The sequence below is a fragment of the Thamnophis elegans genome, chromosome 2 (genome assembly GCF_009769535.1).
Source record: "Thamnophis elegans isolate rThaEle1 chromosome 2, rThaEle1.pri, whole genome shotgun sequence".
NCBI lineage: Eukaryota > Metazoa > Chordata > Lepidosauria > Squamata > Colubridae > Thamnophis > Thamnophis elegans.
Window position 1 is genome coordinate 172598218 of NC_045542.1, and position 12398 is coordinate 172610615.

At 44.4% G+C, this 12398-nt stretch overlaps 1 protein-coding gene across 1 annotated transcript; it reads right to left on the minus strand.

The window, feature by feature from the left end:
* Positions 1 to 2437: 2437 nt before the first annotated feature.
* Positions 2438 to 10232, minus strand: LOC116503349 (zinc finger protein 345-like). Its single transcript, XM_032209714.1, has 5 exons — positions 9089 to 10232; positions 8762 to 8891; positions 7440 to 7522; positions 5399 to 5525; positions 2438 to 4265 (listed from the first exon to the last, which is right to left on the minus strand). The coding sequence occupies exons 1-5, from the start codon at positions 9515 to 9517 to the stop codon at positions 2575 to 2577; spliced, it is 2460 nt and encodes an 819-aa protein (XP_032065605.1). The 5' UTR covers positions 9518 to 10232; the 3' UTR covers positions 2438 to 2574.
* Positions 10233 to 12398: the final 2166 nt, after the last annotated feature.

Genomic DNA, 12398 nt, shown 5'->3' on the forward strand with positions numbered 1-12398 from the left:
CTCTCCTATGTGAAACGTTTTGTGGGAAATAAAAGCTCCTTATACTGAAATTCTGGACTCCAACTTGATAATTCTTCTCCTACACATGTACTTGTGGTTCTTCGATATGGATCCTGTCATGGAAAATAAGGGACCGGCCCTTGCTTAACTTCTTCCCATTCTCCCTGCATTTATATTCCTTTCCCAAGTGAACATTTTTATCTCAAACTGTTCCCGCATTTTATGCATTCTAATGTTTTTCCCATGCGTACCTACAATAACTTATTTTCCAAAAATAAAGTTTCTATTCCACTTGAAGAAGTCAGCTTGGTGGAGTGGTTAAGACACCAGCTGGAAACTGGGAAACCATGAGTTCTAGTCCTATATTAGACACTAAATGATCTTGGGCTGTCACTTTCTCTTAGCCCTATGATGGCAGCAATGCAAAGCTATTTCATCTGAAGATGAAACAAAAGCATTGCAAGCTCTTCCCACAGTATGTGCTTATATGCCATTTTTCTTTTGTGCGGCCCTTTAAGACACATCAATTCACAATTCTTGAGTGAAGCACTGCCTTTACTGTATATTTTTGACATTAGTCAACCTTTTTACAGGAATTCAGGACACTCCAATCCCAAAAGGCATCTCCCCCATATTGTTCCTTTTATGGAAAGTAAGTTGATTGCTCCACACGAACTTCTTTCCGTATAGTTCCAATTTTAATATATGCTGCCAAAGTGAGCACCACATGAACTTCTTTCCACACCTCATACATACATACATACATACATACATACATACATACATACATACATATATATATATATATATATATATATATATATATGCATATGCATACACACACACACACACACACAGTGGGGCAAAAAAGTATTTAGTCCGCCACCAATTGTGCAAATTTTCCCACTTAAAAAGATGAGAGGCTTGTAATTGACATCATAGGTAGACCTCAACTATGAGAGACAAAATTTGAAAACAAATCCAGACAATCATATTGTCTGATTTGGAAAGAATTTTTTTGCAAATTATGGTGGAAAATAAGTATTTGGTCAATATCAAAAGTTCATCTCAATACTTTGTTATATATCCTTTGTTGGCAATGACAGAGGTCAAACGTTGTCTGTAAGTCTTCACAAGGTTGGCACACACTGTTGCTAGTATGTTGGCCCATTCCTCCATGCAGATCTCCTCTAGAGCAGTGATGTTTTGGGGCTGTCGCTGGGCAACACGGACTTTCAACTCCCTCCAAAGGTTTTCTATGGGGTTGAGATCTGGAGACTGGCTAGGCCACTCCAGGACCTTGAAATGCTTCTTGCGAAGCCACTCCTTTGTTGCCCGGGTGGTGTGTTTGGGATCATTGTCATGCTGAAAGACCCAGCCACGTTTCATCTTCAATTCCCTTGCTGATAGGAGGAGGTTTGAACTCAAAATCTCATGATACATGGCCCCATTCATTCTTTCCTGTACATGGATCAGTCGTCCTGGTCCCTTTGCAGAGAAACAGCCCCAAAGCATGATGTTGCCACCCCCATGCTTCACAGTAGGCATGGTGTTCTTTGGATGCAACTCAACATTCTCTCTCCTTCAAACACGACGTGTTCCTACCAAACAGTTCTACTTTAGTTTCATCTGACCATATGACATTCTCCCAATCCTCTTCTGGATCATCCAAATGCTCTCTAGCAAACTTTCAGATGGGCTCGGACATGTACTGGCTTAAGCAGGGGGACACATCTGGCACTGCAGGATCTGAGTCCCTGGTGGCGTAGTGTGTTACTGATGGTAGCCTTTGTTACGTTGGTCCCAGCTCTCTGCAGGTCATTCACTAGGTCCCCCCTGTGTGGTTCTGGGATTTTTGCTCACCGTTCTTGTGATCATTTTGACCCCACGGGGTGAGATCTTGCGTGGAGCTCCAGATCGAGGGAGATTATCAGTGGTTTTGTATGTCTTCCATTTTCTAATTATTGCTCCCACAGTTGATTTCTTCACACCATGCTGCTTGCCTATTGCAGATTCAATCTTCCCAGCCTGGTGCAGGTCTACAATTTTGTTTCTGACGTCCTTCGACAGCTCTTTGGTCTTCACCATAGTGGAGTTTGGAGTGTGACTGTTTGAGGTTGTGGACAGGTGTCTTTTATACTACTAACAAGTTCAAACAGGTGCCATTAATACAGGTAATGAGTGGAGGACAGAGGAGCCTCTTAAAGAAGAAGTTACAGGTCTGTGAGAGCCAGAAATCTTGCTTGTTTGTAGGTGACCAAATACTTATTTTCCACCATAATTTGCAAAAAAAATTCTTTCCAAATCAGACTCTGATTGTCTGGATTTGTTTTCACATTTTGTCTCTCATAGTTGAGGTCTACCTATGATGTCAATTACAGGCCTCTCTCATCTTTTTAAGTGGGAGAACTTGCACAATTGGTGGCTGACTAAATACTTTTTTGTCCCACTGTATGTGTGTATGTGTATATGTATATGTATGTATGTATATATAATTTCCACCTCTGTAATTCGTATTAGTAGGCATAAGGATCCCAATTTGCACAAAAAACTATTTCCATATTTAGAGCATATCTATCGTTTCTCCCGTGTGTGAACTCGTTTATGGGAAGTAAGGTAACGGCTTTTGCTGAATCTCTTCCCACAATCTGTGCATTCATAGGGTTTCTCTCCCGTATGGATGCTTTTATGAGAAGTAAGGGAACTGTTCTTAGTGAAACTTTTTCCACAGTCGGTGCATTTATAGGGTTTCTCACCTGTATGCATCCTTTTATGAGAAATTAGGTGACTTTTCCATCTGAAGCTTTTCACACACTCCGTACACTGATATAGTTTCTCATCTATGTGGATAGTAACATGATTTGTAAGGGAGCTGCTAGAAATAAAACTTTTCCCACATTCCTTGCATATATAAGGTTTCAACCCTGAATGGATCCTCTTGTGAGAAGTAAGAGAACTATTCATACTGAAGCTTTTTCCACAGTCCGTGCATTGATAAGGTTTTTCTCCAGAATGCATTCTCTTATGGGAAGTTAGGTGACTATTCAATCGGAAGCTTTTCCCACACTCTGCACAGGGATATAATTTCTCCCCTGAGTGGATACTAATGTGTTTAGTAAGGGAGCTGCTTGAAATAAAACTCTTCCCACATTCATTGCATATATAAGGTTTCAACCCTGAATGGATCCGTTTGTGGCAAGTAAGCGAACTGCTGCTACTGAAGCTCTTTCCACACTCTGTGCATGTATAGGGTTTCTCTCCTGTATGGATTCTTTTATGAGAAGCAAGGGAACTGTTCAAACTGAAGCTTTTCCCACATTCTATGCATTTATAGGGTTTTTCCCCTGTATGGATCCTTTTATGGGAGGTTAGATAACTGCTACTACTGAAGCTCTTTCCACACACTGGACATTTATAGGGTTTCTCTCCTGTGTGGATCCTTTTGTGGTAAGTAAGAGAACTATTCATACTGAAGCTTTTTCCACATTCCAGGCATTTATACGGTTTCTCTCCCATATGGATCCTTTTATGGTAAGTAAAGGAACTATTCATACTGAAGCTTTTTCCACAGTCTAGGCATTTATAGGGTTTTTCCCCTGTGTGGATCCTTTTATGGGAGGTCAGATAACTTCTGGTGCTGAAGTTTTTTCCACATTCCAGACATTTGTAAGGTTTCTCTCCCAGATGGATTCTTTTATGAAAAGTAAAGGCACTGTTCATAGTGAAGCTTTTACCACAGTCATTGCATTTATAGGGTTTATCTCCCATATGGATCCTTTTATGATAAGTCAAGGAACTGTTCATATTGAAACTTCTTCCACATTCTGCACATTTGAAGGGCTTTTCCCCCAAATGGATCTTTTTATGGTAATTAAGATTACCTCTCCACCTAAAGTTCTTTCCGCAGTCCATACATTTATAAGGCTTCTCTTTTGCATGGATTATTTTATGTGGGATAATTTTGGTGTTATAGTTGAAGTTTTTTCCCATTTTGCTGTGGTTACTGAAATTGGGTTTTGGTTTGAATCTCTTCCCATTTCCTCGACACTTTCCCATACTGCTTTCTTTGAAATCATGTTGAATCTGGAAGTGTTCCATTTCCGCACATTCAGAAGTCGAGTTTTCTCTCCAATTGTAAGATCCTTTTTTCTCATATCTCCTTCTTCCCCACATATCTGCAGACATCTCTTCTCGTATTTCAGTTTTGATTATTTGTGATGGGACCATACTTGGCTCTTGGTAATTTTCATTTTTCTGCGCATCAACTGCTCGAGGGAGGAGAAAAAGAAATCAGAAAACTCTACAATATATAGTTTGCTATCCCCATAACAATCTCTAGCCTGCGCCTATTCCTGGACAAAATGTTAAAAAAAACCTGAACATCTGGAGGGAAAACAAAACAAGGAATGACAGCATGAATGCTATTTCTTAATTTAAAACATTGACATGGCTGCTCAACTCATCTAATTATTGGGGTTTGACAACAATTTAAATGCAGAACATGACAACAACTAATGCCGTGTCCTGCAGCCTAAATTTTGACATCATGAGGTGGCATATGCCCCTTTGTCAAATGTACCAAAGCCAAAGTCATTGCAGTGTCCGTGACCCGTCTTAACCGCGGAGGACAAAATCGCGCTCGACGAAAGCGCGCATGTGACGTCATCACAGCGCGACGAAAAAAATTAAAAATTTAAATAAAATTAAAATTAAAGCAAGCCGATTCACATAAAGGTAAGGGTTAGGTTTAGGGTTAGGGTTAGGTTAAGGGTTAGGGTTAGGTTTAGAGCGTTAGGGTTACGTTTAGCGTTAGGTTAAGGGTTAGCGTTAGGTTTAGCGTTACGTTAACGGTTAGGTTTAGGGTTAGATTTAGGGTTAGGTTAAGGGTTAGGTTTAGGGTTAGGTTTGGGGGGGTTAGGGTAAGGTTTTCGCTTTATTTTTACATTTTTCGATCACAGCGCGATGTTTTCGTCGCGCTGTGATGACGTCAAATGCTCGCTTTCGTCGAGCGCGATTTTGTACTCCGCGGTTTTGTGGTGGAACCTGCAGTGTCATTCCAAGAAAAAAAAATGGGACTAATTAGGATAAGTGAAATGAGCAAAAACATCTCTCTCTGATTATATTCCCAGTAGTTCTTCAGTACTGACACACAGGGCCCAAAGAAGATACCAAAACTGCATGCCAATTCTCCAGACTGATTCTCTCTTACCAGTTCCTTTCTTCTAAATGATACTGTGGTACTTAGAAGACCACAGAGGTGGACCGGAATTAATACAAAATGAAAAAAAGAAAAGGTAAGAATCCATTTTAAGAAGATCTGCACAGATATCCTAACCGACAAATAAACAGTTCAGTGACTCCTCAATCCTATTTAATTTTCCTCTAGATGAACATTTACCTAAAAAGGTTACAGTCCTAGAAGCCTCCAACATGACTTCTTGATGCAGGTCTTTCTGCCTGGAATCCAGCAGCAACCATTCTTCACTGGTGAAATGAACAGCCACCTCCTCAAAGGACACAGGACCCTGAATGGGGAAGAATCTCTATGAGCAGAGACAGGAGGAACTTGCAAGATCTCCTTTAATCTTTAATCCTAAAAACATAGTTGTAATTCTTAGTTGGACTTTTCCTCGGCTGGATTCAACATGTTATGTGATAAAATCGTCCCCTGATCTCTCAAGAGGTTGTTACAAACACCATCCTCTCCATCTAAGTGATGAAGTACAGCAGGTTCTCCCTGAAGATTATTAAAGTTATTATATGTGCATTAACTGTATTCCTCTCTACTGAAATAGTTCATGTGATTGGTTACTGTTGTGACTCAGCAGATGTCTGCTGTAAGTCTTTTCGGGATCAAGATTCATTATGCAGCTGGGGCGGGTTAGAGGCAAGTTTGGAGATAAAAGGACGGATGCTGCCACGCCCCAGTCGCTGGAGTCAACGTTCCTTTGCGTGTTCTTTGTTTGGTACAACATTGCTTGATTATTAATCGTGATTTATGCCTGTTACACTTGGATAAGTGCTTTGGTGTTTCACGTAAACCTGATCCGTGGAGACTGTGGAAGAAGTGCAGTGCTTGTAAGAGTTTTTGTTTTGTATTCTTGTCGGAGACTTGTATTTATGTTATTTTTGGGCTCGAAGCCAGTTTGAACTGAGAACTGATAAAGAAAGACTTCCTTTTAAGTTGCCTGCCTGCGTTTGTTAACGAGCCGTGAAGGGGGGGACAGAACAGGTTACTATAAACTGGATTTTACCAATTGACAACTCCATCCCTCAGTTGACTTTCTGAGCTAAGCAAGTTCACTGGATGAGGGACCACTATATCAGTTTCCTTTATTTTATCCTTTATCTCTTTTCTAATCCAATTTTTTTTTAAAAAAAAACCCTGAAAATAGACCAATACAAAACCACTTGTTTAATTCAGCCCAGGTGCTCCATCACTGGAGGTTTAAAAAAAGATGCTAGACAGCCACTTGTCAGAAATAATAATAGCAATAATAGCAATAACAGTAGACTTATATACCGCTTCATAGGCCTTTCAGGCCTCTCTAAGCGGTTTACAGAGTCAGCATATTGCCCCCAACAACAATCTGGGTCCTCATTTTACCCACCTCGGAAGGATGGAAGGCCGAGTCAACCCTGAGCCGGTGAGATTTGAACCGCTGAACTGCTGATCTAGCAGTCAGCCTGCAGTGCTGCATTTAACCACTGCGCCACCTTGGCTCTTGGTGTAGAGTTTCTTGCTTGAGCAGGAGGTTGGACTAGAACACCTCCCAGGTCCCTTCCAACTATATTAGTATGCTTTCTATCATTTTGCAGTTCCTAAAAGCCAAAATGAAGTGAGGATTGTCTTCAGTCTTTACCCTTTAGCCCAGAAAAAGAAAGTTCTTAACTCTTTGAAAACAAGGAATAATTCTCAACGTATTTTCTCCTAGAATTACGATATTTCACTTAATGATACATACATGTACTACCATAACAAAAGGAACATGGACACAAATTGTAAATAGTGATTTGCGTGGGGGGGGAAAGGGCTTAGAAATTTTGTCAACTAATTTTTGTTTAGAATATGTTATAAAGGTTTAAGGCTGTTGGATGACTCTGTAATAATTAATGAAATGCCATTAGGTGGTTGTGTTTTTAACTATGGATTATTCTAGGCAAAAGGACACTAAAACAATTTCCGTCAAATGAGAACTATGATATGTTGAAAGTAAGACTCATCAAGAACTTTGACATTTGATATGAATGTAAGCAATGACTCTGGAAGAGATGCATGAAAGCTAACTGTAACCAATTGACACACTTTTTACAAGATGTAATATAAGATGATTATTTTTTGTGTGTGTTGTTTAATAAAAAAAAAATGTAAAAAAAGAAAAAGAAACCGGAGGTCTCAACTGTTCCCCCATATTAGCTTTTGATCTTTTCCTTCCTACCTGAATTGAAGGTCCAGCTATTCTTTCAGCTCCACTAGTACAAGGAGATGATTGGGTGAATAACGGTGACTCCACTTTGTTCCCTGGGAAAAAGACAGGAAAACAGGAAAGGAATCAACTCCACCTTTTCTAGCTGGAAGCATCAACTTAATATTTCGTCCCGTTCTGTGAAGGAAACCTCCATTCATCGCCCTCTTATTTTGGCGGCCTTTTGTGGGCTTCATTTTGGGATCCAAGAAAAAGAAAGAAAAGAAGACCACCGCCCCACTATGCACTAGGACCAGAGGTGGTATTCAGCAGGTTCTGACGACTTCTGGAGAACCGGTAGCGGAAATTTTGAGTAGTTCAGAGAACCAGTAAATACCACTTCTGGCTGGCCCCACCCGCATCTATTCTCTGCCTCCTGAGTCCCAGGTGATAGGAGGGAATGGGGATTTTACAGTATCCTTCCGCTGCCACGCCCACCAAGCCACGCCCATCAAGCCATGCTCACAGAAGAGGTAGTAAAAAAAAATTAAATCCCACCACTGACTAGGACACAAACCCCAAGTGGACCTATCTCCTAGCCTTTTGAGCAGGGACACAAAAATATACTCTTGCCAACCAAAGTAATCACTCAGTCATGGTAGATGATCCCCCCTACCCCTGAAACCAACCCTTTTGGAAGGGCAAATGACACAATTCTGGCACCCTAGGAACACACCTGCAAGGAAAAATGGCTTAGAGATGTTCCAGCATGGATATCACACTTTACTTGAAATTACCGAGGTGGCGCAGGGGTTAGGGTGCAGTACAGCAGGCCACTTCAGCTGACTGTTATCTGCATCCATGCACACCCACACAAGTGGTGAGTTTCTACCAGTTTGGACCAGTTTGGACTGGTTTGGCTGAACCGGTAGTAGCTTGGCAATCTGGGCCGCTAGAACCGACAGTGGCCCAGGCCTGCTACACCCCCCGAACTGGTTCTCCCAGGTGGCACAGTGGTTAGGGTGCAGTACTGCAGGCCACTTCAGCTGACTGATATCTGCAGTTCAGCGGTTCTAATCTCACCGGCTCAAGGTTGACTCAGCCTTCCATCCTTCCGAGGTGGGTAAAATGAGGACCCAGACTGTGGGGGCGATATGCTGACTCTGCAAACTGCTTAGAGAGGGCTGAAAGCCCTGTGAAGCGGTATATAAGTCTAACTGCTATTGCTATTGCTATTACGTATCAGGAAGGCCAAAGACAGGTTAATCCCCTCCCCATCTCGGAAGATAAAAGAATAAAGAATAACTAGAATTTCTCTGCAACATTTCCAACCTTGTAGAATGACCTCCTCTTACCTATTGAGGTGTCTTGACATTGATCTCCCTCTTTGTAAAGTCCTCTACAACGTGGCTCCTGAGAGCGATTTGTGGGATTCACTCTTTCCCCAGGACAATTAGTCCCTATCTCCATGAAGGACCCCAGAACCTGAAATTTTGACCAAAAAAGGGAGTTACAAGAACTTATGAACTACATTTTCATTTTCAACATTGCCAGCTCTGTGTGACCTAAATCAAAGAACGGGGATTATTAAGATGTATTAATCATCCAAAGCATTAAGGATACATTTAAGAATTCCCGGACATTAAGCTTCCTCCATATTTCCCAAGAGGAACGTTTCTCACCTGGTGCATTCCCTCCTCCTCTGCCTGGCTTAGCAGGAAACCTTCAGCCAGGGCCACCGCCTGGCAAGTGGTCTCCGCTCGGCACTCCCGCACCCAGCGCTGCATCTCCCTGGGCAGGACGGCTAGAAACTGCTCCAAGATCACCCGGTCCAACATCTGAGCCTTGGTGTGCTTCTCGGGCTGCAACCATTCCCAGCAAAGGCGGTGAAGGCGGCTGCAAAACTCTCGTGGTCCTTCGGCCTCCAGAAAGGGGCTGTTCCTGAAGTGCCAATGCTGGATCTCAGAACTGAGGGCTTCCTTCTCTGGGATCTTCTGCCCAGGTCCTACCCAGACCTCCCCACAGTTCCCGGGTTGAGTGGCAACGAGGCCTTTTCCCGCTCGCTTCCAGGTTGTCTGGTTTGCATCCATTTCTGGTCTTTTCTTTGACATGGGTGGATCTCCTGGGTCTCCAAAGGTCTTTTCAGTCCTGGGATCTGGAGGAGTGGCAGAGAGGCTGGGAGACGGTATTCAAGCCATTCAGCTCTCAAGAGAGCTCCCGTTTTTTTACACTGGAGGCGGAAAAGAAAGGAAACTTCCGGAATTGCAGGCTGTTTTCATTCAGAAGCTATGATTGTATGATCAAATTCAGGACCAAGTAACGGTTTGGAAGGGAGGGTGGTGGCAAAATCAACAAATCTTTCAGACTCAGTGAAAGGTCTGTCCCTCCTTCAACTCTCTTGACACACACCCCGCCCTCATTTTGGGGAGGGTCTTTTCTGGAAGGTGCCCGCTCAGCTCCGGGGGCAACAGAAAAACTCTCGGCGGGGTCTTTTCGATCCCTCTCCCTCCCCCCCAAAGCTTGAAAGGGGTCCCTTTGCAAAGGGTGGAGGAGGAGTTCCAGGCTGGGATGCCCCCTTGCAAGGTTCTTTGTTACAAACGCTGGGAAGCGAACCTGGTCGATGCAAATGGGAAGAGCTGATTCCTTTAGCCTCCCGCCAGCTGTTTCTTTCCCCGGGGGAGACTCGGGGTTGCAGGACCCCCCTCCCTCCCCAGATTCCCAGGGCTCAGCTCCCAGCCGCTCCTTTCCAGCTGGGCAGACGTGGCGGAGCATGCGCAGTGGCGCCCAGGCATTTGACGTTGAGGCGGGCGCCCCCTAGGCATCCCCTCTCCAATTGCCTTCCCCCGCAGCTCCGCAGTATTGACACCGGACGCAAAGCAGATCCCGGCAATGATTGTATTCCCCACCCTTCCCGCCCCAAACCGACTGATCACCGGAACGATTCCTTTCTTCTAATCCTTTTCAGCTGGGTCGGTAGAGTGGGGCAGAGCTGGAAGGGATCTTGGAGGTCTTCTAGTCCAGCCCCCTGCTCAAGCAGGAGAACCTGTACCATTTCAGAGAAGTGACTGTCCAGTCTCTTCTTAAAAACACCCAGTGATGGAGCAGCCGCAACTTCTGGTGGCAAGCCGTTCCACTGGTTAATTGTTCTCACTATCAGGAAGTTTCTCCTTCATTCCAGGTTGCTTCTCTCCTTGATTCCATCCATTGTTTCTCGTCCTGCCTTCAGGTGCTTGGGAAAATAAGTTGAGCCCCCCCCCCCTCTTTGTGGCAGCCCGCCAAATACTGGAAGACTGGTCTCGTGTACTTCCCCCCCCCCGCCCCGCAGTCGCTCTTTTCTGCACCCCGGCCAAGCCCAAATCCTCCAACCGTCCTTCATGTTTTGGCCTCCAGGCCTTTGAACAAGATTTGCACAACCTCACAGGACGGTTGTTATGGAGTTGGCGCCTTGAGCCGCTTACAAGGTAGCAAAAGGCGGAATAAAGAAGGAAAGGAATGCATTGTCCTGCTTGAGTTTGCAATGCAAAAAAACTCCCTTCCCCGAGGCTTTTTCAGTTACGAGGGGGGGTGTTCTTGCATGCAAAGGGACGCTGGACTCTCCTCACCACCACCCACAAGACGGGTTGACTAACCCTGATTGAACCCTCTGCATGTCCACCTCCCCCCCCCCTCCCTTGGCTTCCTTCCCACGAGGTGGCTCTGCACACTTCTGACTCCCTCGTTCTTTGCCGCCTGCGGGGACGAAGGGGTTACAGCGAGCGAGCGCGGAGTCCTAGAGCGGCCAGTCCTCCGAGAGAGCGAGGGTGGCCCTCCCGCCGCGGCTTCCGAAGGCTCTGGGCGCCTGGAGTTTTGGGGGCGTGGATAGGGCGCTGGGTCACGTGAGCCGGGGGAGCCAATAGGAGGCGAGAGGTTATGTCCGTTGGAGCGGGAGAGGCGTTTCTGAGTCGCCTCAGCCGCGGAAGACAAGGCAGTTAGGAAGATTGGAAAGAAAGCGGAGGGAAGGATGGAAAGGAAAAAAGAAAGGAAGGAAAGATGAAAGGCGGAGAGGAAGGGAAAAAAAGAAGAAAGGAAGGAAAATTGGAAAGAAAGGAAGAATGGAAAGGAAGGAAGGAAAGATGAGGGGAAGGGAAAAAAGAAAAGATGGAAAGGAAAAAAGAAGGAAGGAAGGAAAGATGAGAGGAAGGGAAAAAAGAAGAAAAGATGGAAAGGAAAAAAGGAAGGAAAGATGAGAGGAAGGAAGGGAAAAAAGAAAAGATGGAAAGGAAAAAAAGAAAGGAAAGATGAAAGAAGGGAAGGAAGGAAAAAGAATTGGAAAGAAAGAGGAAGGAGGGATGGAAATACGAAAGGAAGGAAGTGCACAGACTCACATACTCCTCCTGAGGGAAGAGAGGCAGCACCGCCCTGATGGGCTTTGGGTGAGAGAAGTATGGACAGAGGTGATCCTCTGGTGACCTGGGCCATGTTACGTTGTCCCTCTGGCAGGGGATCTCTGGGCCCTTGTACTTCACCTCAGACTCATGGATAGCCTTTGGCAGCTTTGCCTTCTGGGCATAGGATCGCCTGGTGGTCTCCCAACTCTCACAACAAAAAGAAGTCTTCCCTTTCTTAGTTCCCTCAATAGTGGAGCATAGCTGGAAAAAGACACAGGGAGAGATTGTTCTTGGAGGACAAATGAAGATGCAGTGCAACGAAACAACTACCAACAACTAAAAAGCCATACACAACCAGGCACCACAAATACTATTTATGTGAAAGCACACATTCTGGTGAAGAGACATTCCCTGAGGATGGGAGTCGCAAAGGTCAGAAGACAATCTCTGGTCCCAGTAACTGAGCCAGATTGGATCCTGAAATATTTAGATATATTTGCCTTCATTTGTGAGAGATTGTCGTGGACAGAATCTCTTAAGTGGTCCCCAAGATCTGAGCTTGGGTTGAGAACACAGAAGGAAGGTCAAATGTCAAACTGTCCCATCTCTGTCCTGTATCCCAGCA